General features: G+C 35.5%; 1 protein-coding gene across 1 annotated transcript in view; it reads right to left on the reverse strand.

The window, feature by feature from the left end:
• Positions 1–4,293: 4,293 nt before the first annotated feature.
• ERICH1 (glutamate rich 1) overlaps positions 4,294–27,821 on the reverse strand; it is a 98,062-nt gene continuing 74,534 nt past the window's right edge. The window contains exons 4-6 of the mRNA XM_036751058.1: positions 19,247–19,618; positions 12,918–13,112; positions 4,294–4,781 (exon numbers count right to left, since the gene is read on the reverse strand). Of these exons, the coding sequence (XP_036606953.1) occupies positions 4,708–4,781; positions 12,918–13,112; positions 19,247–19,618 (641 nt within the window). The 3' untranslated portion in view covers positions 4,294–4,707. The remainder of the gene's footprint in view (positions 4,782–12,917; positions 13,113–19,246; positions 19,619–27,821) is intronic.

Below are 27,821 nucleotides of genomic sequence, written 5' to 3' on the forward strand. Positions count from 1 at the left end.
ACTATTGGTTTCTAACCCTCTCAAATCTGCTCATATTCACTTTTTTAGAGGTATCTGACAGAATTTGTGTGAGTCCTGTAAGATGCTGTTTTCACAAGCCATCTTGGCTCTGCCCCGCCTCTTTGGAGATTTCTTGACATAGATGTCTAGGCTTCTTGTTGTTGTTGTTGTTGCTGTTGTTATGGTATTCAGATATGATTCTCAAAATTTTTCTCCTCAATCTATTTTCCAAATCAGTTGTTTTTAATATGAAATACCTAATGTTTTCTTCTGTATTTTCAATCTTTTTACTTGGTTTAATTATTTCTTGTTACCTTGAGCCATTGGCTTCTATTTGGTCCATTCTAATTTCCAGGGAGTTTGTTATTTGGGCAAAGTTTTATATCTCTTATGTTAAGCTGTTAATTCCCTTTGCAATTCTTCCTTTCTTAGCTCTCATTTCTTTTCCATTTTTTTCCTCAGATGCTCTCGTTCCACTTGTAAAAACATTTTTAATCTCTTATAAAAACTTCTGCTTTATCTCTTTTTTAATTTTTTTTAATTTTTAGTTGACAACACTTGGTTCTACATAATTTTGAGTTTCAGATTTTCTTCCCTCCCTCCCCTCCTCCCTCCCCAAGATGGCATGGAATCCCATATAACTTCTACGTATAACTTCGCATTGAATTAATTTACATACTAGTCAAGTTATGGAGAAGAATTATGACCAATGAAATGAATCATGAGAAAGAAGAAAAAGGACCAAAAAAAAAACCAACCCAAAAAGAAAAACAAAAGAGAGAAAAAGAAAAAAAAGGGGGGCTGAAAGGCTAGCATGAAGTGTGCCTCAATCTGCATTCATACTTCATAGTTCTTTCTCTGGATGTAGATAGCATTCTCCATCGTGAGTCCTTTGGAGTTGTCTTTGTACCTCGTGTTGCTGAGATGAGCAAAGTCTGTCAGGGTTAGTCCTCACAGAATCCTGCTTTATCTCTTCTAGGAATTCTATCTGATTTTTTTGCCCAAACTGTTTTTTTTTTCCTGAGTCTTTGATTGCAGATATTTTAGTCAACCTCTTTTCCAGGTTTGTATCTTGAACTTTCCTGTCATCATAATATAATAGCTCTTTATCATGGGATGCTTTCTGTTTGTTTGTTTGCTTATTTCAGTCTCCTTGCTGACTTTGGATTTGATCTTCAGTCTGAGCTCTGCCAATTCAGGAGGCAAAGTCTGGGTTGGTCCTCTTGCTGTTTTCTTGGGATATTGAGTGTTGTATTATTCCAGAATCTCAGGGAAAGGCTGGAGACCTGTATGATTTCAGTACTCCCAAAGTGGTTTGACCCAGGGCTGATGGCCAATCTCTGTTGCTCAGCCCACACCAGCCAGCTGAAAAGCTCTATTGGTTCAGGGTAACAGAATTACAGGCTTTCCTTTGGTCTGGGACTGTTGCCCTGCTTATTCCTCTGTAGGCTGGGCTAGATACTGAAACTGAGACTGTACTCTGCTTCTGGGGTCTGAACCACACAGCTGTTGCTGGTCTCTGAGCCTGGAGCTGGGTAGTGAGCAACAAAGGTACCAGTTCACACCTGTCTCCTTTGAAGTGCCGTGGTACAGTGTCTGGTGGGGCCCCACGTGAGGTTGGGACCTCCTCTTGTCCTGGCATACAGCCTCTCCCTTGGGTGCTGGAGGGTACTCATGAGCAGTGTATTCATAGACCTCTTGGTCTAACTCCCAAGCTGAGCTGGGCTGAATAAATGACTATAACTTTTTTCTGGAATTTCTTATCAGGATTCAATCTGGTGCATATTCTAGATCTGTTTGGAGCAGTTTTGTGAAGGGGAGCTTGACTAGTTGTACTGCTTTCCTATTGTATCTTTGTTTTGCCTCTTGAAGATTTTTTTCAACTTAAGTATAAGACTTTACATTTATCCCCAGAGGAGCAGCAATGACACCTGGCTGGGGTCACTCCAAGACCCAGGCCCTGCACAGTGCCTTCTTAATGCCAACAATTCCAGAGGCATCAGCACCACCAGCAACTATCCTTAATCCACTCCTTTCCGAGACACTCAGGACAAGGGGCCTGACTCAGACACCTCTGTCAGCTGGGAGAGATCCAGTGCAGGCTCCCTTGGTCCCCTTAATGAGTAGGGGAAAGTGATTAAGGCCCTACATCACTGGCCCTTGACCAGCATCAATATCTCTTGCAGAATGGCAATTTTATTTTTTCATTTATCACCCACTACTACCCCTATGACCAACAGTTTCCTACTACCTGTTTCTCTTTCTTTCTCGATATTAATCAGTCCTGAGCTATACAGAAGAAAACTATTCTCAACCTTTCCAGTATGTTCTCTCATCTCCATATTCCTCAGCCTTACCCTACCCAGGTCCTACTTCTATCTACTCCTTCCATTACAAGCCAACAAACTTCCCTTTATCCAGGACATTTTTTTTGGCTTATATTTTCATCGACAAGTCCTTACTGAGACTGGATCTCTATTACCTCCCTGCTACAACACTACATAACTACATCCCTGTCCCTCTTCCCTATCACTGGCTCTGTCTTCACACCTTACCCTTACTTCTCTCCTTTCCTCCTTTCCCCCACTGATCCTGGAGGGGGGGATCAGTAGGGGGGATTCTCCTTGTTCCTCATTCCTACTAGGAGACTACCCCTTTATCACCAGCACTCATCAACCTCTCCTCTTTGAAATTCACAGTATAAACATTTTCTACCCAGTCCAGATTATGGTGGCTGTTGCATAATGTTCCCAAGTTCATTCACCCTTCTTTCTCAAAGAATTTAGTTTCTGGCTCATCAGCTTTTGCTTTTCCTCAAATTATGACCTTATATTAAGAGATTTTAACATCCCTGTTGAGATTTCCCTAAGTTCCCAATTCCTCAGTTTTCTTAAATTGCATAATTTATCTAGCAGAGCAGTTTTGAACATCAAATGAGATAATGTTCTCCTAAAACCTGGTTCTCGCTTTTTCACAAACACATACAGCATCCATAAACAAGTGGACTCTTGATAGAAAGAAGTAGGCTAATGCCAGGGGGGACATTGTCTTTTGACTGAGACCCTTTAGTTGGTGGTGCTGGTGCTGGTGCTGATCTTCAGGGAGAGCGAAGGTCACCAAAAGGAAGCTATTTCTGTGGCCTGTTCCACCTTATTGCTATCTTTAATAAAAGTGTTCTTTGCTCAGTGTTTTTGTCAAGATCAAATGAAAGGTAAGAAAACTAAGTTAAATAATCCCCAAAGCCCCTTCTGGCTCTAACATTCTGATTGATCGAGTCCAAGGAGCTACCTACTGCTGTAGCTTTAATGGAGGTTATCACAGCCAGTTAAGTAATACCAAGTTGCTTTAAAGTTCAAGGAAGATGTGAGATAAATGAAAAGGAAAGGGTCAAGGAGAGAGAAGGGAGTGGGTAGAGAATACGGTTGCCAACTGGCTGGAATTTGACCAAAGAAATCAGTTGCTTTGTATTTATGGTGGTGTTATGGCTTTTTTTGGTTTTGATTAAAAAACAAACAAAAACTCCAGTAGAAGCATGATTGGTCACTCAGTTTTATGTCCGCCTCCTTCAAGCCCCCAGTTCCTGATGTGAATACTCCTTAACTCTTCGTACTGTCAAGTAAGAGGATACTTTGTTATGTGAAAAGTATTATTAGCGAAAGAACTGAGGTAAAGAAAAAAAATAGAAATGGGGTTTGGGTGTGGGACTGCTATTATAGCAAGTTAGATCTACTCGTTTATTTCTATTTTCTAATGGTTTCTGTGTTATTACTTGTAGATAGACCTTAGAGTGTGATACTGACAGTTCTTTCCCTAGTCAGGAGACCTGGTTATACTACTGGTACAACCTTGGGGAAATCCCATTCATCTTTCTGGGCCATTTCCTCATCTGTACCATGAAAAAGCTGTAGAAGATTCGAATTAAGTTTTCTTCGGACCTATAAAATTCTTTGATTGTGGATCACTTGAACACCAAGCTGTGAAATGGTTAGAATCACAGGCTGCCAGAGGCAGAAGGCATGCTTAGAAGTCATCTAGTCCAATCTCCTTATTTATAAGTGAAAATTTCTAATTTTCATAAAAACTGCAAAGTACAAACACAGGTGGTAAGGAGCAGGGACCAAGATTTTAAACTAGATCTTCTGACTCCAAGACTATACCACAGCAAGTGATTTTAAAATCCACAGTTCTACTCACCCTACAAAAAGCTCAACAGAAACCTGGCATTAAAACAGTTCTCAAAAATGAGGGATAATAAAGCATTCTAAAAAATATTTTAAAATTCAGTGTGATTTTGACATTTGAAAAATTTATTATGGCTTCAAAACAACAGTTGATTTGATTCCACAAAGAAAATACATTTTTATGTTTCCTTTATGGCAAATAGAAAAAATAAAATAGATTCTCAATGTTAATTTAAGATCTATACACTGAAAAAATAAATGTATAAATAACATTTCAACTCTAATATCCTGATTTTAACATTTAAAATCTTAGGTAAGACCTAGTGTTTATTTTGTACAAGTAAATTAACAGATATGTCTTATCAATTTACAATATTCGATTTACCCTGTAAAAATATAGAACTTTTTTCTTTTAAAACCAATTTTGGCAACTTCAATATTTAGAGTTCTCAGGCATTTCATATGTCTTCTTTCAGGCTTTTTCCTATTATTAAATTTTAACTCTTTGCAGATGGACATCCGGACCTTATTTCCTGTTCCTTATAGGAAGGATATCTGTAATCCAGTAATGAAAAAGAGTTGCAATTTCTTTTGCATGGTCTGAAAAGAAAAAAAACAACAACATCTATGCATTACGAATTCTGGAGTTTTGTCATACATAAACTCTTGAAAACCAAGTAAATTGTGAAGAATCTGCCAGAATGTAAACCTGACATTTAGGAATAGCAAGAAATTTGTTGTAGTAGCATCTCATTTAACTTATACACAAATGTAACAAATGTGACTTAGAGATGAGAAAATTCTGACAATGCATATGCTACTTTAAGTCTAACCCTTGTAGATTTAGAGTTCTCTTGGAAAAGAACCTTGGAAACCACAATAAGCCAAATAATATTTAATTTATCCCTATATAGATGTCCCTTATGATCTCAAAATTTATCACCAGATGGTCACTTCTCAGTGTTGAGCCTCTCTGAAATTTTGCTAGACTGGGCTCCAAAGTAAAGACACTGGGACATAGATGATCAATAATAAAAGTCTTTGTAACTTAATGGAACTTTTTTGGAAGTCAGGCTTGCTTGGCCAAAAGCCTTTTTTTTTAAGGGCAGGCAGCAAGCATTTATTAAGCACTACTGTGTGCCAACCAATGTGCTAAGTGCAGAGAATACAAATACAAATAGAAAGAAATAGTTCCTGCACTTAAGGAACTTACATTCTTTATAAAAAATATATTTTTTTTCTTATATCACCATACTTACATCACCAAGTATCTGTCCCTCTCTCCTTCCCAGAAAGATATCCCACATGAAAAATAGTACTTTTTAGTGGGGGGTGAAAAATCAGCAGAACTGGTTGATAGACAGTTATCCTTTCGACAGTGTTGACTTTCCCCATCGTGGTTTTGATATATCATGGGTCAGCATAAGAAATTAAATGGGAATTTTGGGGGAGTTTTGCAGTAGGTATAGATGACACACAAAGATTGGCAGATGACACAGAGCCTCTGACCAAATACCTAACCCAAATTTTGCAATAAGGTACTGAAAACACCTTACAAAAGAAAAAGAAAAAAATTCAGATTTCTTCTCCAGTATGAAGGGAGGGCCAAAACCTTTTACATGGATTTTCCAGACCATGGGGGTGCTGTACCCCTAACCCCCATAATGTGAAAGGCATAACTATGTTGAAAAAGCCTGAACATATGCAATATGTAATGCCTATGGACCTCCTACTTCCATGAAAGGGTGAGTTGGGAGTATTTTCTGATATCTCTTCATTTGAGTTCCATTTGATCTTTATAATTTACTGCATATATTTTTTCTTGGCTCTGCTTACTTGGCTGTGCACCAGGTAATAGAGATCTTTCCATGGTTCTCTGTATTCATCATACTTATTATTTCTTATATCACAGTAATACTCTATTATATTAACAATTTGTTTAGCCATTTCCCAATTGATTAGCAGCTATATCGTGTAGTACTGGGCTTGGAATAAGGAAGATTCATCTTCATGAGTCCAAATCCAGTCAATAGTCGTGTGATCTTGGGCAAGGCACTTAACCATTTGCCTCAGTTTCCTCACCTGTAAAATGAACTGGAGAAGGAAACAAAACCATGCTAGTCTCTTTGCCAAGAAAACCCCAAATGGGGTCACAAAGAGTTGGACACAATCGAAAAATGACTGAACAAATAACAATTGAGCATCTGTTTTGTTTCCAATTCTTAGCTACCCCAAAAAGTGCTCATAGGAATACTATGGAGCATGTGGGAAATTTCTTCTTATCGATGGCTTCCTCGGGACATAAGCCCAGTAATGGAATCTCTGACTCTAAGGGCATGGGCATTTTTGTCACTTTATTTGCATAATTCTAAATTACTTTTCAAAAAGGTCATACCATTTCACAGATCCACTAACAATGTTCTAGTGTTTCTCTCCTTCCACATCCCCTCCAACATTGACTGTTGCCATTTTCTTAATCATTTTTTTCCAATTTGCAAGGTGTGAGGCAAAATCTCAGGGTTGTTTTTATTTGCATTTCTCTAATTGTTGGTGATTTGGGGGCATTGTTATTTTTAAAAAATACATACTTCATTAACACTTTCTTTCTATTGTTAATATGGTTAAAGTACTGGCCTTGGTAGTAGGAAGACCTGAGTTCAAGTCCCTCCTCTATGGCATATACTGGCTGTATAACACTGGGTAAGTCACTTAACCTTTCAATGCTCTAGGAATTTCTCTGACTATATGCTGCAGAGATGGTGCTGACCTGCATTGGTAAAAGGGGTTTCCCCATGTAGGAGACTCTTATGTCAATGATGTCACAAGTTTGGTCCCTAGCTCCACTATTCCTTATTAAAATGCTTTTAAAGATAATTATTGTTTCTATGTTATTCTTTGACCCCCTTGTTATTTAGGATAGTATTACTTAGTTTCTATTCAGGTTTGTTTCTTTTGCTTCTATCACCTTTATTGATTGATGTTTTTATTGCAGTATGCTCTGTAATGGATGTATTTATTTTCACATTTATTTATGATGTCTTTGTGCTCTGGTACTTGATAATTTTTTGGGAATGTTCCCTATGATGCTCATAAATATGCATATTCTATAATATTCTCATTTAGAAATTGCCAAAGGTCTTTCAATTCTAATTTTTCCAACACTTTTTGGATCTACATGTTAATTTGTTCATCTTTCTCTTAGATTTACCTATGCTGACAGAAGAATATTAAAGCATCATATAGTTGTCATTTTGTTCCTTTTTGCAATTTGTCTGGAGTGTCCTTTAGGAACTTGGATGCTGTGTTATTTAAAAATGTGTGTGTCCACACATACATCTATAGATCTAATAATGTCATTCTACCTTCTTTTTATTCTTTTTATTCATAATACAGTTTTCCTGTTTACCCCTCTCTCAATATGATCAATTTTATTTTTACTTTAAGTAAAATCATGATGGCAATTCCTACCTTTTGGGGTAATGAACTAAAACATAATACATTTATTCCAGCTCCTGATTTTCAATCTGTAGGGGCTGGCCTTAGAGTCAGGACATCTTTGGTTCAAATTCCATCTCTGACATATACTGCCATTGTGACTGGGTAAGTCATTAAACTTTTTAAGCCCCAAGGAAACTCTATAAAACTATCATCAGTTGTGGATTTGGAGCAGTACAAGGTGTTTCATTATTGGGAGGTCACTTTTCTGATGAAATCACATGCCTGTATCCCCCCAAAAGTATCCATATCTTTTATTTTATTAACTGGTAAAATATATTTCATTGATGACTTTTATCCTTATGTCAAAGTCATTTGTTGAGGGAAAAAACCCTATCTTCACTCCAGACTGAATCTTCCCTTATGTCAAAGAAAATCAACTAAGTACACATATCTGATACAGTGACTACATCTGACAATGTGAACACCATTCTTCTGCAACAGGTCCCTGGATCTCAGGAGGTAGGAATGTTTCATTATCTGTATCTTCATTAGTCTAAAAATTACTCAGAGCTCAGCTGCAGTGATCTTTTTCATATACATTGGTATAGTCACTGTATATATGATTGATTTTAATTTCAATCTATATCAGTTCTTTAAAAATGCCAGTTTCTCTGAATTTTATATATTTGTAATTTCTTACTGCATATTGATATTCCATTATAATGATATGCCATAGTTTTTTTTTTGTTCGTTTTCTTAGCCATTCCTGAACTGATGGGCATACTCTTTGTTTCCAATTCTTTGCAATCACAAAATATGTAGTTATATGCTTTACAATTTGAGATAAGTATTTTGCAATAAGTAATTCAGTATTCTTTATAATTTGCAATAAGGATTCCAGATGTAGCAAATTGTTGTGCTGGCTTTCTTATTCAGTCTTCTATTTGCTTTCATTTTACTGATTAGTTTAATCCATGTACATTTAGAGTTATTATTAAGTTCATGTTTTGTTCAATTTATTTTTATTATTTTTCCTCCTAATTTAAATCTGCACTTAGTCCTTGAAGTTTATTTTGACTACACTAGTCTGATCCATCTTCTCCTATAGCCTCTTTCACATTCCCTTCCATTTTCCTGATCTTATTCTCTGAGATTATTATTCTTTCTCATTCCTTTTATGAAACTGGAAAAATAGTACAGAAGACTATTTCTCTCACCTCCTCCTCCCCTCTAATTTGAATAACATTTCACCAGTAGTGCCCCTTTCAAAAAAAAAAAACAAAACCTTTTTCTTTACTACTTTCCCCTTCTGTTACACTCTAGCATCTATTATCTCATTCACTGGCTTTTTCTTTCTACATGTTCCTTCCATTTTATGTCCATAATTCAAGGTGGAGCATCTGGAAAACAAAGACAACATTCCTTCCTCTATACAGCTCATTTGCTAGTTAGGGACTAACCATTCCCTCCTTAGGGAGTAAATATGCATTTATATAGCACCTACTATGTGCTATGTACTGTGTAAAGTGTTTTAAAAATATCATTTCATTTGACCCTCACAATAACCCTATGAAGTAGATGCTGTTATTATCCTTATCTTACAGTTGAGGAAAGTGATGCAAAGAGAAGTTAGGCGACTTGTCCAAAGCTATACAGCTAGTATTTAAGCTAGATTTGAAGTCAGATCTTCCTGACTCCATGGTCTATCCACTGGGCCTCCTAATTGTCTCAACAACTTAAAATTATTGACAACCCAACTACTTTGAGAAATCTAATTTCTATCATTAATTCACCCTTTAATTCTTTTATTGTTCTTCTGACCCATTCTGGAGGTTTCTATAGTTGTTTCAATGTCATTTCCTAGGGTTCTGTAGAGTTTATAATGCTCCTTTCCTTTTCTTCAGGGATTTCTTTACCTCTGAATATGTTCCTTGCATTGCAATATTTTCGCATTTGTTTGATAATTTTTTCCCCTTCTTCATTAGTCTTTGTTTGCTTGTCTGTGATGTACTTCCCATCATGAGTTCTTTCCTTTCCCCTTCATACCTTTTGTTATTTATTCCTTTACTCTAAATGGCATGTTACCTGCCCCCATATAATGAGGAGGCTTAGTCACCTTCTCAATTCAGCAATTTTGCTAGAGGTCATATTCCTTTACTTCTTATAGCTGGACATTTTATTTTCTTTAGTTTGTTGCCTTTCAAGTTATTTAGGGGTTGCTGAGTGGGGGGAAGGTTTATATCCCACATCTCATTTGACCTTTCACCAAAAAGTCACTTTCTGAGGGGTTCTGGATAACATGATTATCTGCCCTACGATGCTGATGACTTCTCTGGTCTTTGGCAGCTTGCTCTCTCTAAATTACTGGGACAGGTCTCCAGGACAAAGGTGATGCGGGAAGAGAGGCAAGTAATTTAGCTGAATCACTGCTAAGGGGAGATGACAAAAGGCGCAACTGACAGACCACCTGATACCATTCAGCCATGTGGTGCTCTGTGTGGAATTTAGAACATGGGCCCAGTTTGTGTAGAATGTAGTGAGCTAAAATATAGTCCTCTATTATTTTTTTCTAGAGGACTTACCTTGAGGGGAATTGTATCCTCTTTCCTTTTATTGTTGTTGTTTTCATTATTTTATTTGGCACATTTCTTAGTGTTTTGAAGAGGCCATAATGAAAGCAATATATTTCAGCCATCTTCCTGGCAGTCTCACTTGAATGAAGCCTTTAGCCAGGTCTGATCTATCAGAGTTTATGCTCTGTTAGAAGAGATCTTAGGGTTACTACTATCATAAGATAAGTGGAGAGGGACTTTAATAGGAGGTGTTTCCTTTATTTTTCTTAACATTTGCATTACAAAAGGATTTACATGAAGAATTCTTTAAGTAGTAAGTTTCCACGGCTATTAAAAGAAGAGCAACAAAAACCACTGATTTGCACACAACTGGTTAGGTACATAGCCTCCATTAAAGTTCTCCTCTAATACCTCATTGTGCTGTAGAGGTAACCCTAAGTTCCCAAATCATATCATACCATAAGCTCTGGCAGATCCTGCCAAATTGGAAATACTGCATGTTCAGGGTCAGCAATGAAATGTATGGTATAACTCTAGTGCAGAGAGCCTCATCACCAGAAGTTTGGTCACTTAAGAGACCAAAGGCCTTCCATGGTGTTGGTGAAGGGAAAACCCATAATGAAGATATAGATCATTTTCAGTATTCTAGTACAATCATTTGATTGATATGAAGGTACTGAGAAATATATCTACTACATAAAGTGAGACATTCCTGTGGAGGCTGAGAAATTCAATATGCAAAGTCAGGTCCCTTTTGCTCTATGCCAAATAAAACACTTCAATAAACAAAACAAAACAAAAACCCCCTAGAGAGTAAAAAAACACCATCAAAGACTAAGTTTGTGTGCGTGTATATCTACAGATACATATATGTGATTTAAAAAATCCATGCTATTCTATATCCAAAGCCTTTCTCAATTTATATGTTGAAATATATATATATATATATCACAAAATTAACTTTTTTGTATGATGCTTAAGGTTAACCTTTATTACTACCTGTTCTTCTTTTGCTGTGTACTTAAAACAGCAGGACAATCAAAAGAAAAAAAAATAATCAAGGAATCATTGATCTGAAGCTGAAAGACGGCTCAGGGGCCAGTTAGTCAATCTCCTTATTTTATGGATAATGAAACTGAAGCCTTGGGAAGTTAAGTGACTTGCCCAAGGTTCTACAAGTAGTTAAGTATCAGGTGTGGGATCTGAACTTAGGTCCAGTGACCACAGAGTCAGTAATCTTTCCATTAGAGTGTTATGAGTTATTACTCTTTATGTGTTTGATATTAATCCTAAAGTAAATGTGCACTGACCTTAAATTCAATAGAAAGACTTCTTTTTCTGAATTAGAATTAAAAATGGACATGGGAAAATTAATTTAAAAAAACCATCAGTTTCAAAAGTAATGTGTAGAAGGGTTAAATATGCTATAGATTCTCTTTTTTAAAAATAAATTTTTTAGAATCCTTTCTTTTTATAAATTTGACACCATATGTCAAACTCTGGCTCAATTACCATTCTCTCCCTGAAGTCATCCCTGATCAGTCCAAACTAGTGATCTCTCAATTCGATAATTTCATAACACATATTACTTGTACTATTCATATGATACTCAATTACATAGAAGCTTATGACATCGCTTGCATTGTTATATTGTCATTTATGTCTAGCATTACTAGTTCTAAAAATATTTTATTTTTATTTTCAGTTCCAAATTCTCTATTTCTCCTCCCCTACCCATCAAGGCTAGAAAGAAATGATACTCATTATACATATGAAGTTATGTAAAACATATTTCCATGTTAGCCATGTTCCAAAAAAAAAGGAAAATAGCAAGAAAAATCAAGAAAAGAAATAAAAATATGTTTCAATCTGCACTCAGACCATCAGCTAGAGGTGGATGGTATTTTACATTGGGAGTCCTTTAGTATTGTGGTGGATCACTGCATGGATCAGAGTTACCATGTCTTTCACAGTTCATTAACTTTACAACATTGCTGCTACTGTGTAGATTGTTCTCCTGGTTCTGCTTGCCTCACTTTGCATCAATTCATGTAAGTCTTCCCAGGTTTTTCAGAACCTATCCCCTCCATCATTTCTTACGGCACAATAGTATTCCACCATATTCATATACCCTAACTTGTTCGGCCATTTTCTAACTGATGGGCACCCTTCAATTTTCAACTCTTTGCTACCATAAAAAGAGCTAACATTAGTATTTGGCTCTCTCCAACTAGACTTTATACTGCTTGAGGGCATAACCTATGGCATATACTTCTTTGCATCTTCTCTTGGGCTTACTATAATGCTGATATAGTAGGTACTTAATATCTGAATGAAAGTTAAAAAAATGATTACCTTAATTTTCCCTTTTGGGCTACTAGAATTGAAGGATGTAGGAAATCTACTAATTATTCCAGCGGAGAAGATAAAGGAAGAGAAGAGGAAGGGATAAGTTCTACTCTAGATAAAACTATGGAAGTCTTCCCTTTGGGATTTATAACCATTTTCTAAACTAACCAAAGGATGGAAAATTGGAGTGGTTGTATATTGTCCATAAACAAATCAAAGAAGCAATGAAAGTGTTTTTCTTTGGGATTATGTTATTCAACCAAACCACATGTATATCACTGCATATCCTGATTCATTATTACTTTCTTAAGTTTTTTTTTTGAGGCAAACCTTGAGAAAAACATAAACACTATGATTAATAAATTGCAGTACATACCAGGAGGCATCATGCATTGTTCTTGGAACTGTTCCAAAGCATACTTCAATCTTTCAGTATCTTGTAAAAGTACCAGAGTTTTCATCTGGTCCAAAAGTATAATATCTGAGGAAGCTATGCGATGAAATTCAAGATGTTTAAAAACCTCCTGGATGGTTTCCAAACAGGCAGTTGAATCAGAAGATTGAAAATTACCTAAAGAAAACAAGGCAAGACCACTTAGCATTCTATTCAATGATAATTTAATTTTTATGGTGTTTTTAAACCTATGATAATTTTATATCACTCAATAAGAACTTTATACAGAAATACTGTTGGTCAATGTTATAAAAGGAAAGGTCATAATACTACCTGATATTTATGTATAATTTTATAGTGGTACTTTTATGTATATCATTTCATTTGATTTTCACAATAACTCTTTATGATTCTTTACAAAGTTAGCACCTGGAATCTAGGGCTTGACCCCAAATCTATTGACTATACCATGCTGCCTCCCTGAAGTACAGTATTCTGACAAATGATTTGGAGGGCAGGGCATACATGCATGCCTGCGTGCGCGCGCGCGCACACACACACACACACACACACACACTACAAATAGAGAACTGAATAAGAACAAAATCTAAATTGACTTTCACTACATAGGCATATTTATTATGCTGAATGGAGTTACTAATGGGTGTGTGCAAATGTCTTCCCCATTGCAGCACATTGTATTAGAAAAACATGTGCAAAGCTAGGGAGATAGGAGATCCAAATCAAAGATAAAAGGCATTTCCATGTTTGTGAAATGTGTCAAAAACAAAGAACAAGTTACTAGACTTAAAAAATAAAGCAACAACCACAGACAGTGGAGCTACCATAAAATTTTTTTGTATGCTTTTAATTATAAATTATTTAAAGTGGTTCCATAACAAATGATTATTTTTAAAAAAATCAGGACTCAAAAGAAGAAAAAAAAAGAAAAAAAACCATAAGTATGGTTAAACCTTAGTTTATGTAAAATAAAGGCTGGTTCTCAAAATAAAATAATCATTCAGATTTTTGTACTGGCTTTTAAAATGTAGCATCCTAGGAGCTATGCAACCAGCAGTATAAAGGAAACATACAGCAAGACTCTTTTGGGTAGAGTCAAACAAGCTATGAGTTCACCTAACTATACTGTCATCTAGCCCACATTTTTCCATCTTGTTCACAAGACTTTTATGAGTTTTCATATCAAATACTTGGATGAAATCAAGATGTACTGTCTATGGGATTCCTCTGATTTGCTAGTAACTAATCCTAACTAGAAAGAAAATTAGGTTAATTTAACATGAATTGTTCTTTGTGAATCCATATGGATTGATCTATTTCTGTTAAGATCCTTTACTACTTTGGACCTATGATCTTATGAAGAAGTGAGTCAAGATGGCAGAGACGAAGAAGGGATGTCTGGCAATTCTGGTACTCAGGTGAGAGCTTAGAATTGTCTATGCATACATTTCAGAACCAACTACAAAGAAGTGATAATTGAAGCCATGATAGTGAATGAGATGGAAGGAAACACAGAGGAAGAGAGGGGAAGGCCCAGGACATAGCCTTGGCGGGAAGTCAATCTTGGGAGCAAGAGGAAGAAGATGAATCAGTGAAGGAATTTAAGCAGTGCTTAGGGAGGAGAAACATGAGAGAACATGTCATGGAAATTAAGGAAAAGAGTCTATTGAGAGGGAATGGGCAGTCGATGGTAGCAAATGCTACAGAAAGACGAGGGAGGGGAAACACTGAGAAAAGGCTTTAAGGTTTATTAAGGAAGAGTTATTTGCTAAATCCAACGCTGGAGGGCAGGGCATACATGCCTGAGTATGTTTGTCGTCAGAGTAAGGAAAGGAAATGGAGATTATAAATAATTATTAAAAAAACTAACTTTCCACAATCAGAATATCCTTTTTTATGTAAACAACATATTCTATACCTTGTACATCTAAAAATTGCACTCCCAGGTAATCACTAGGCAGGTGACTAGGTTGTGGCTTGCTTCAGTGGTAATCCATATAATGATCCCTGGTTCATTCAGTCTTTGTTTTATCCTATAAATCCACAATAACTCCCATCTGTTACTGGTCACCACACAATCCTGAGATCCATTCCCTAGTTTCTTAGCCTTCCTCATTCCTGATTCAATTGATAGATAAGAAGTCTATTATCAGGGTTGTCTTTAATTACTAACATGAAACATCTGTTGTACATCTCATCAGCCTATAAGATCCCATCCGCCTTGGTACTCCACCTTAGCATTACCCTCTGTTAATGGAGATATGAACTCCAAAACCTCTATTTAAGAAGATGACTAACACATCTCGTTTCTCACTTGGCTGCACTACTCTGGGATATCTCTGACTTCACCATGTCCCTATAGCAGGGGGTACTTTCCCCCACCCTGCTTTTCAGCTTCATTTTGTGTGTTTTCACCCCCCATTAGATTGTAAACTCTTTGAAGGCTGGGACTATTATACCTTCTTTGTATTCCCAGAGCTTAGCACAATACCTGGCACATGGTAGCTGTTTAATAAATGTTTATTTATTAACTGCCTAAGTTGACTAGGAAGGGTATGCCCTGGAATAGTGAATGTAGGAATACATGAGAAACCATGATCCTATGCTGGTGAGAATATTTCATAGTTGGCACACTACTAAATCAAAGTCTGTCTCTAAGGAGACACTTTAGGAGAGACAGTTGTGTCCATTTCCTGGATCTGAGGAATAGACCTCCTTTTAGATGCAAAGAACAGTAGAGTTGGTATCAACCAGTTTCTTTATCACATCACAAGATGTTTTCCCCATGAATTACTGAGCTCTGTATAGTCTTGTATTCTGGTTCATGATTTTTAATGCTTGTCCTAGTTCTTCCATTCCCTGTCCATCTATCTTGATCTGGTTCTCTGGGCATCTCATTCAATGTTGGCTTTAATTAGTCTCTACTACTGTTTGATCCCTCACCTTTGGAATTTCTCGAATATCAGTCAGTCACTGGGGATATCCTTTCACTAATGGCGTAGCTAAGCACTTGCTCTACCTTCTGGCCATTAATCCTTCTTCTCCAATCAAAAAGTGGAGAGTATTTGACAATCCCTTCTAACTCAATGAGTCTATGGTAGAGGGGGTAAATTTATTCTTTGTTGTTTCAGAAGATAGAAATTAAAGGGAGATACATTTTTACCATGGTTTACAGAAGAATTTTCTAACAATTAAGGTGCCCCAAAATGGTTTCTGCCAAGTAATCAATGATTGCCAAAGTAACACTTAAATTTACTGTACTAAAGTATTTAATGGTATTGTAAGTTGCCTTTATTTAAAAAAAAAGTTTTTGCTGAATTCTTTGAGAACTAGAGAATTGTTTTATGCAATGTGAACAGCTACCCTATATCTAATTTATAAGTTTTTGTTTTCAGATATTTAGAGTTTTAAAAGGAAGTTAAATTTGAAAAACAATAATTGACATAGCCTGTATACTATAGTTTGTTGAGGTAAACAACAAAAAAAGTATCTGTGAAATGTGCTGGTGTTAAGGGGAGGAAGACTTATGCCTCTGGAAACTAAACTATCACCAGTAACTACAGAATCTGAGAAATGTGTATGTATATCATTTCTCAGCAGAGCCAGAACTAGTCACCTAAGAATAGATGAAGTTCCCTCTGTTCCAGGTTGCTGCCTCAGAAAGGAGCTTGACTATTCCCAGGCATATGATTCCAGCCATCAGCTGAGAATTAAGGCACATGTGCCTTTTAGAACTGGCATGTGGTAAAAAGTTAGTTTTTCAACCACATAGCTGGACCACCATGGACAAGGCTGAGATTTTCTCCTTTTTTGGTGGTTTGCCAAGGGAATGCAACCATTACAGACAACTGCATCTCACTAGGAAATGAGAAAGTATGCAGCCGCTAGGAATGTGGAGGAGGGTAGAAGTGATAAGACGAGGACATTTTATTTCAAAGCTTATTTTAAGATGCTTTTTTATAGCTCAATCTAACAAGTATTCTCTTATCAATTCTTATAACATTTCTGGAAAGAACTGGAAAGAGGGCAGTAGTGAAGCAGTTACCTTCATTTACAGTGAAAGAATGTTGGCTTTGGAGCCTTCAGTTTGAACGCCAACTCCATGCTAGCTGTGTTAGCTTGGGTGAGACACTTGACCTTTGCTGGCCTTGTTTCCTCATCATGTGATGTCTGTCATAAGCTTTTATATAGTTGCTACATGTTTTGATAGCATAAAGCCACCATGGGATGGGGAAGCTAAATTAATTTTTAAATGAAGACAATATTAAAAGAAAAATCTCCAAATGTAATTTGATATTCTGCCACACGGTTTGTCGCTGAGTTGACAGAATACTTAGAGTATGAGGGTACCTTTCAGGTCTTCTAATTCACCCTTGCTACCAATCCAGGAAGCATTTCTGTATCTCTGACAGATGACTATCCAAATTTTGATTCAATACTTCTACTTCTGGGGTGCACATGACAAGGTAAATTCCTCCATCTTCCTTCCACTTCCTCTGTTTTGCCTCCTCCCCGCTTTCTGTAATCTACGACAGTGACAATATCCCTCCATTTTTGTTTCTGTTGATCTTCACCAAATGTTCTTCATGTATGTCTTCTTAATATATAGTGTCACCAATATCTCCTCCTCACCCACTTAACTTACTCTGTTCCTTCTGAGTAAGATTTATTCTTCCAAAGACTTGGTAAGAGAATATACTGCTTTAAGACCAGACCAACGAAGACCATAAGCAGAGATCGTACTATAGAATCCCTAACTATGGGAAAACACTCTGCCTACCCAGGAGCAAATAATGGTTAAAAAAAGATAAAGCCTATTACTATCTCTCTTGTTAACCAATAGTTTCCACACACCTCACACCAAGGAAAGTATAATAAGATCTTAGAAAGTTATCTTTACTGCTCTGTATTATACTAGAAATATGTTCCTTAAAAATTGCAGTTTCAATTTCTGTTTTGCTTAACTATTCACATTTATGCATGTACATGAATCTCATCTCATTCTCTACTCGCTTCCCTTCTTTGAGTACATTCTTTGCTTGGTTATGTTTTTAGAAGTTGATTTAACAATGAAAAATTTTAAGAGTACTTTTTGAAAAGTAGTTATCTGAGTTAATTCTCATTTTTAATGAACAATGATTTACATATTTGTCTCCCAGTTTATTTCCCAGATGTGATCATTTACATTTTAATTTTGCTCAATTAATAAATTTAGACTCCCATTTTTAATGAAGGACCCATGTGAGTTGTTGGGTAAAATATGCCAAGTCACACTAGTGCCAAAGGCAAAAAAATTCACTTCATGAGACTCCTAGAGCATGCGTATATGAAAAGCTCAAATCTATGGAATTTGTCAATGAACCTTAGGCATTATTCTCAGTTTTGTAGAATATACAAACTTGATAAACATGTCTTCTATGTCTTTATTCAAGATACTGATAAAAATGCTGAATTAAGATGAGTCACTGGGGACTTCCTCCAGAATAACAATTATTCATTGATAAACACTGAGTATGTTGTTTAAAGAGCTAAATCTATCTAATGACTATCATTTAGTCTCTTAATTTCCATTTTGTCTACAATGATATCATGAGAGACTGAAAAGACTGATCCTTGTCAATATATACCATACTAATAGGATACTCTCAGTCTCATAACTATCAAAAGAAGAAATGTAATTAATCTGGCATATCTTTCTAGTAAACCAATATTGGCTCCTACATCACTTTGTTTTTAAATCATCAAGGGCAGGGATTTAAATACCTATATAAATGTAAGGCATTATCATTAGTATTAATAAATAGTAATGATTTTGTTATCATATATTGGATACTCCTATGCACAAAGCAAGTGCTTAATAAAGACATGATAAAAATATTAAGTAGGTAGAAAAGAGAGAGGAATAAACTATTAATACTTTTGCTTCCAATGAACTTACAAAAATAAAGTTGCAGAATTTTCCAAATTCTCTTATTTGTATTTGTTTTAAATAGAAGCATAGTTATTACTGACCACCTATTTTAAAATGGAACTATTAATTTGTTTTGTGAATATCATCCTTCTTAAGAACTCTGCTGAGGCTGACTGCAATTTGCTCCATTAGGTATATCTTGAACCTGCAGCCAAGGTACAGGTATATTTGTTTGGAAGAGTTAAAAACATCCTAAATTTGTGTCTGTACTATTTATTTATTTTGGATATTTTATGGAGAAACATATGAATGACACTGCCTATTTTCAAAATTTGAAACTAGTACCATTATTCTAAAGATGGAATAGGAGAGAACATACTGTCAGAGAAATAAATTTCTTGTGTTGCCTGCAAGAAGTCTAGGATGCCATCTGCTTTTTCATTGGTATCTTTAAAATCTTCTCCTTCACTGTTGCTCTCAGGCTGGTATGTAAAAATGATGCCAGTGGCTTTTGTTAGTAGGCCAGCTGCTCTCTTCCTTTCCTTTTGCTGTTTCTTTTTCAGTTTCCTTTTTTTATTTTTGCTTATTTGTGGACCATCTGTATGCTGTGGCTGTAATTTTTCTTGTAAATGGCTCTCATTCTTCTCAAATTCTATTTGTTCTACACGGACATCGTGGGGATTTTGCAAAATATTCTTTGGTTTCCGCTTTCTTTTTCTTCTTCTCTTTGGTGGCTCTTGAGGATTCTCTTCTGTAAAAGCATTAAAATGAAACAGTAATCAGTATAACAAGATTGTAGCAAACATTTTGGTCCACATTAATTTAAATAATCTAACTTAGTTTCATAGCCAATACTTGGAGGCAGTATAGCATAATGGATAAACATCCTAAGAGTCAGCCTAAGACAGCCTAAGAGTCAAAAAGACCTGGGTTCAAATCTTGCTTCTGACCCAAACAAGCTGTAAGATTCTTAATTCTAGTGCCTTCCCTTTTAAAATTATTTCCTGTTTACCCTATTTATAGCTGTTTGTTTGGTTGTTATCTCCAGCTTTAGATCGTGAGCTCCTTGAGGGAAGGGGCTACTATTTTTTTGCCTCTTTTTGTATTGCACTTAGCACAGACACTGGTACATAGTAGATGCTTAATAAATGTTTACTGACTGACTGTGGACAAGTCACAAATAGTGTCCCAGGCAACTCTAAGATTCTTAAGTTGTAGGGCAAATGCAAATCTGCATTAGTAGAGGGAATTTCCTCTCTTGTCACTCCCTATACCAATGAAATTACAGGTCTGACCAAGAACAACAACAAATCAAATAACAGATTGTAGATAGAAAATAACAAAGAGCTTAAAATATTGGAGGAAAAAAAAAAAGCATTTCATCATTACTGTGTTAAGTGGAAGTTCTCACTTTCTCTAGCTTTGCCTGATATCCCTTTGTATCAATCATCTGATTGTCTTCTTTTTGGTCTAAACTATTCCCTTACAGGCCATTTCGTAAAATTACCTTGCAGTACATAATTTATTTCAAAATAGGTGTTTTATGTATTTGGTTCATTGGAGGATATTTTTATACTTCACTCTCAAATGTTGTAACTCAGGGATTCTCAAAGTCTAGCTTAGGATTTACTGATGGTCTATACTGGTTTCTCTAGCTGGACTAATCTCTTAAAGTAATAATGCTATAAACATGATGGTATATATGCTTTTTTTCCTAGCATGATTTACTTTAGGATAATTAGCTGACTAAACAACAACCAAAAAGTATCACATACTAGACATCTATCTCACTGGCGACTATTTAAAAGGCCACTGATCTCACATTTTGGTGCCAAATAACAGTGTAATGCTCAAATGGATCTCATTACTATGGGAATTCCAATGCTGCATGCAACTTGTCTTGCCTAGCCTAAGACACACTTTTCTACATGTTTCTCTAAGTTTTCAATAGATAATCCATCCAAAGTTATGAGTTCCCTCTCTCATCTTGGCATCATAAATATACCAATGGTAGATATTGTGACAACAGTATTACTTGTAGCTACTGTGGAGGTGTAAGGCCAATAACAACAGCACACAGGAGGACTGCTAGTTCTTTTCATGTGACGTCTTCAAGGAAAGACTGGATGACCATTTGCTGGGAATACCACAGTGGGAATTCTTTATTGGTTATGGACTGGACTATATAGTTACCAAGTTCCCTTCAAATCTTAAATTTCTATAATTCTGTGATACTCAGAGACTAGAACTTAAAAGCAGAAAAAGATTGGGCTGGATTGCATTGCAGAAACTGTACAATGCTTTCAATGATCATGAACAATTTTGAAACAAAACCCTATATTTTTGCACCAGTCTTTTGATGATGCTAATATGATTGCCAAACATAGAATGCTATCTATCATCTCTGAAGAATCAAATTTGTGTGAGACACAAAGTGCTATGGAGATATGCATGCTAGGAATAAAGAGACTGCAATATTATTTTCAATGATAATTTATGTGTAGGTAATAGCTTAAAAGATATCATCTAGGAAATGTATGATTGGAAAATGAGGTGGACCGGTCATATAGGACAATCAAGGTGGCCAAATGGAGAAATAGGCAGTAAAAGTATCAGTACCCACAGTATATTAAAAGACTTAGTGAATTGTCTCCAGTGGATTGATTAGATATGTTGTACAAACTTTGATGGCAAGGCACACATGGGAATTAAACAGGCAGGTAAGGTAAATGCACTGTATTCTGCACCAGAGGGAGAATTCATATCAATGGATCCAAAATTTGCTGACTGAAATATAGTGAAAAATAAACTTTTAAGAGAAAAAAAGGCAAGGATTAGATTAATGAGAAGTAGGATTGAAATACTCTTCCAAACCTGGCATTTTCTTACTAAATTTAGGTGTGGGACAATCAACTCTTCAGCTTTAGGTAAATTCTATTATAAATTGCCAAGGCCATATTTCCTACAATTACTAAGAACTCTCTTTAGTCAGATATTTCAATTTCTTTTTATTGGCATTTTCTTTACATTGTTCAGATTTTTATCAACTTAGAAAATATTTACTCAATAATGACCACCACTGAAATTTGGGTAGTACCAAATAGGTAGTTAACTTTCACTCAGTTACATTGAAAACTAAGAAAGGGTTAGTTGTGCATATTTGTACAATGGCAGTCTTTTAAAAAAAATTAGTATTTAAGCTAATATTTATTTTTTCCTGCTCTTCTTTAAAATTTCATTTTTCTCAATTATGTGTAAATCTTTTAAATATTCTTTTTTTAAATTTTGAATTCCAAATTCTTTCCCTCCTTTCACAACTCCTTGAGAAGGCAAATGATATGATATATAGATTATACATGTACAGTCATGCAATGCAAAACATTTCCATATTAGCCATGTTGCAAAAGAAAATGTAGAGAAAAAAGAAAAATAAAGAAAGTTTATAAACTATGTTTCAATTTGCATTTAGACTCCATCAGTTATTTCACTAGAATTGGATAGCATTTTTTGTTATAAGTCCTTGGGAATTGTCTTGTATCACTGTATTGCTGAGAATAGCTAAGACATTCACGGTTGATCATCTTACAGTATTGCTGTTACTATGTACAGTGTTCTGGTTCTGCTCACTTCATTTGACATAAGTTCGTGTAAGTCTTTCTAGGTTTTTCTGACAGCATCTTGCTCATCATTTCTTATAGCGCAATTATATTCCATCAAAATCATATACCACAACTTGTTCTGCCATTTCCCAATTGATGGTCACCCCTTCAATTTCTGATTCTTTGCTATGGCAAAAAGAGTTGCTATAAATATTTTTGTACAAATAGGTCCTTTTCCCTTTTCTTTGATCTCTTCAGGATACAGATCTAGTAGTGGTATTGCTGGGTATACACAGTTTTGTACTTTGGGAATAGTGCCAAATTGCTCTCCAGAATGGTTGGATCGTTCAAAACCCCACCAACAGTGCATTAGTGTCTCTATTTTTCCACATCACTGCTAACATTTGTCATTTCCCTTTTCTGTCATATTAGACAATCTTATAGGTATGAGGTAGTACCTTGAAGTTGTTTTAATTTACACTTCTCTAATTGATAGTGATTTAGAACATTTTTTCATATAACTATAGATAGCTTTGATTTGTTCCTCTGAAAACTGCCTTTCATATCCTTTGACCATTTATCAACCGGGGAATGACTCATATTCTTATAAATTTGATCAACTTTTCTATATAATTGAGAAATGAGGTCTTGATCAGAGAAACTTCCTGTAACCCCACCTCCCCTGCCCAGTTTCTTGCTTTCCTTCTAATCTTGGCTGCATTGGTTTTGTTTGTGCAAAAACCTTTTAATTTAATGTAGTTGAAATTATCCATTTTATATCCTGTAATGCTTTCTATCTCATTTGGTCATAACTTCTTCCCTTATTCATAGATCTGACAGGTAAAATTCTCTTTGTTCCCCTAATTTTCTTATGAAATCACACTTTATGTCTAAATTATGAACCTATTTTGACTGTATCTCAGTATATAGTATGAGATGTTGATCTATACCTAGTTTCTGCCAAATTACTTTCCAGTTTTTCCAGCAGTTTTTTCTCAAAGAATGAATTCTTGGATCTTTGGGTTTGTCAAACACTTAGATTACTATGGTCATTCACTACAGAGTATTGGGTATCTAATCTATTCTACTGATCCCTCATTCTATTCCTTAGCCAGTACCAGATGGTTTCATGATTATCACTTTGTAATACAAGTTTGAGATTTGGTCCTGGTAAGCCACATTCTTCATATTCTTTGTCATTGATTCCTTTGATATTCTTGACCTTTTGTTCTTCTAGATGAATTCTGTTATTATTTTTTCTAACTCTATATAAAACAAATTTTTGATAGTTTGATTGGTATGGCACTGAATAAGTAAATTAATTTAGGTGGAATTGTAATTTTTATTATATTGGCTCAGCCTACCCACAAGCAATTAATATTTCTCCAATTGTTTATATCTGACTTTATTTGTATGAAAAGTATTTTGTAATTGCATTTATGCAGTTCCTGGGTTTGGCTTGGCAGGCATACTCCCAAGTATTTTATACTGTTTGCAGTTATTTTAAATGGAATTTCTCTTTCTTTTTTTTCTAGATTTATTTATTTTTAGTTTACAACACTCAGTTCCACATGTTTTTGAGTTCCAAATTTTCTTCCCCTCCCTCCTCTCTCCCTTTCACCCCCAAGATGGCATGGAATCTAATATATGTTCTACATATACTTTTGCAATAAAATTATTTACACAATAGTCAAGTTGTAAAGAAGAATTATGACCAATGGAATGAATCAGGAGAAAGAAGAAACAAAACCAAAATAGAAGAGGAAAAAAAAGAGAGCAAATAGTTTGCTTCAATCTGCATTCAGACTCCATAGTCCTTTCTCTGGATGTAGATAGCTCTTTTCATCATGAGACCTTTGGAGCTATCTTTGAACCTTGTATTGCTGAGAAGAGTCAAGTCTATCAAAATTAGTCATCACAGAAGCAATATGTCTGTGGTTGTGTACAATGTTCTCCTGGTTCTGCGCCCCTCATTCAGCATCATATCATATGGGTCTTTCTAGGTTGTTATGAAGCCCATATCTTTCCTATTTCTTAAAGCACAATAGTATTCCATTACATTCATATACCACAACTTGTTTAGCTATTCCCCAATTAATGGGCATCCCCTTGATTTCCAATTCTTTGCTACCACCCAAAGAGCTGCTATAAATATTTTTGTACCTATGTGTCCCTTTCCCACCTGTGTGATCTCTTTGGGATACAGCCCTAGAAGTGGCATTGCACATTTTTATAGCCCTTTGGTATAGTTCCAAATTGCTCTCCAGAATGGCTGGATCCATTCACAACTCCACCAGCAATGTAACAGTGTCCCAATTTTCCCACATCCTTTCCAGCATTTATCATTTTCCTGTTTTGTCTTGTTAGCCAATCTGACAGGACAGATGTGGTACCTCAGAATTGTTTTGATTTGCATTTCTCTAATCAATAGTGATTTAGAGCACTCTTTCATATGCCTATAGATAGCTTTAATTTCTTCCTCTGAAAACTGCCAGTTCACATCTTTTGACCATTTCTCAATTGGGGAATGACTTGTATTCCTATAAATTTGGCTCAGTTCCCTGCATATTTTAGATATAAGGGCTTTATCAGAGACACTGGTTGTAAAGATTTTCTCGCAATTTTCTGCTTCCCTCTTAATCTTTGTTGCATTGGCTTTGTTTATACAAAAACTTTTCAACTTAACATAATCAAAATTATCCATTTTGTATTTTGTAATGCTCTCTATCTCTTGTTGGGTCATGAATTCTTTCCTTTCCCATAAATCTGATAGGTAAACTATTCCTTGCTCTCCCAAATTGCTTATAGTATCAGCCTTTATTTCTAAATCATGAACCCATTTTGACTTGATTTTGGTATATGGTGTAAGTTACTGGTCTATGCCCAGTTTCTGCCATACCATTTTCCTAGCAGTTTTTGTGAAATAGTGAGTTCTTAGCCCAGAAGCTGGATTCTTTGGGTTTATCAAAGAGTAGATTGCTATAGTTGTTGACTACTACAACTTGTGCACCTAACCTATTCCACTGATCCACCACTCTGCTTCTTAGCCAGTACCAAATAGTTTTGATGACTGCTGCTTTATAGTACAGTTTAATATCTGGTATGGCTAAGCCTCCTTTCCCTAGCGTTTCTTTCCACTAATTGTCTTGATGTTTTGGACCTTTTGTTCTTCCAGATGAATTTTGTTAATATTTTATCCAGCTCTGTAAAAATAATTTTTTGGTAGTTTGATTGGTATGGCACTGAATAAGTAAATTAATTTAGGTAAAACTGTCATTTTGTTATATTAGCTAACCACGAGCAACTGATGTTTTTTCCATTTATTTAGATCTGACTTTATTTGTGTGAAAGTGTTTCATAATTGTGTTCATATAGGCCCTAGGTTTGTCTTGGCAGGCAGACTCCCAAATATTTCATAGTGTCTACAGTAACTTTAAATGGAATTTCTCTTTCTCTCTCTTGCTGTTGGCTTTGTTAATAATGTATAGGAATTCTAAGGATTTATGTGGTGCTATTTGGTATCCTGCTAATTTGCTAAAGTTGTTTATTATTGCAAGTAGTTTTTTACTTGATTCTCTAGGATTCTCTAAGTAAATCATCATATCATCTGCAAAGAGTGATACCTTAGTTTCTTCTTTGCCTATTCTAATTCCTTCAATTTCTTTTTCTTCTCTTATGGCTAGAGCTAACATTTCTAGTTCCAAATTGAATAACAGGGGTGATAATGGACATCCTTGTTTCACCCCTGATCTTATTGGCAGGCTTCTGGCTTATCCCCATTACAGATAATGCTTGCTACTGGTCTTAGATAGATGCTACTTATTATTTTAAGGAAAGCTCCATTTATTCCAATGCTCTGTAGTGTTTTTAATAGGAATGAGTTGCATTCTGTCAAAGCTGTATCTATTTGAGATAATCATACAACCTTTGTTGTTTTTATTATAGATATGGTCAATTATGCTGATTGCTTTCCTAATATTGAACTAGCCCTGCATTCCTGGTGAAAATCTCACCTGGTCATAGTGCATAATCTTTGTGATATACTGCTGTAATATCCTTGGTAGTATTTTATCTAAAATGTTTACATCAATACTCATTAGGGAAATTAGTATATAGTTTTCTTTCTGTTTTTGCTCTTCCTGGTTTAAATATCAGCACCATATTTGTGTCATAAAAGGAATTAGGCAGAACTCCTTTGTCTGTTTTTCTAAATAGTTTACCTTGTATTGGAATTACTTGTTCTTTAAATCTTTGTGAATCCATCTGGTTCTGGAGATCTTTTTTAATGACATCCCTTTTTGATGCTCACTGCCTGTATTAGGTTGTTGCTGTTCTCTGGTTATCAAAGGACTCCCAGACAATCAGAAGCAAGAATTTGTACATAAGAAAATAGAGAGTTATGCTGTTTTGTTTGTTTGTCAAATCCGAGAATTACTTTTTTTTTGTCACAGACTCTCAATTCTTTAAAGGAAAAATCATACACACCTATATTCTTCCTGGACACTGAAAATTAGTAATAGGGTCAAATCTTAATTTGCTATAGAAATGTGCTTGATTTTGAGAAGAAGAAATATTTTTACCCTTTCCTTCTATTTTATGTTTTAACAGCAATCTTTAAGTTCCTCATTTTATAACTTTAGGTATTCAAAGTGCTTTACAGCAACTTTTATCTGAGTTGTTTAGCTTAATTTGCCTTAACCATGATGGTATTAAAATCATGGATTTACTTGTTTTAATGTAGGCTAGTTAGATCCATACAAAGAAAATAATAATGTTCCAACAGCCAGAAATTACAATCTTAGACATTGTACAGTAAAATTAGACAGTAAAAACAAAATGTCTACAATTTTAGAGAGGTTGCCATCTTCTCCAGCTCATTTTACAGATGGGGAAACTGGGGCAAAAAGGGTTAAGTGACTTGTCCAGGGTCACACAGCTACTAAGTGTATGAGGCCATGAACATAGGTATATGAATCTTCCTGACTCCAGAACTGCACTCTATTCATTGTGTCACAATTTTATACACAAGTTAGCTATTTCACAAATGTATGTCATTAGTCACATTGAGAACCAGGCCAGACAGTATAGATAGCTCAACACAAACTGTTTTCCACTACTGGAAAAAACAACTCAATAGTCTATATTATATATAAATAGTCTATAACCAGTAATATACTCTTTTAGATAATGTAACACAATCAAATTAGGGGTTCAATTCCTGAAAGGGCCAAACAGTTCTATGGTGTTCTATAGTCATAGAACCCTAATTTTAGTGAGTCAGTAAATGAAAAAAATGTACATGGTCATAAGTGGAACTATTTAAAAGACTGATTAGTTACATCTTTGAATGCAAGA

This window comes from Trichosurus vulpecula, chromosome 3, assembly GCF_011100635.1.
Source record: "Trichosurus vulpecula isolate mTriVul1 chromosome 3, mTriVul1.pri, whole genome shotgun sequence".
NCBI classification, from domain to species: domain Eukaryota; kingdom Metazoa; phylum Chordata; class Mammalia; order Diprotodontia; family Phalangeridae; genus Trichosurus; species Trichosurus vulpecula.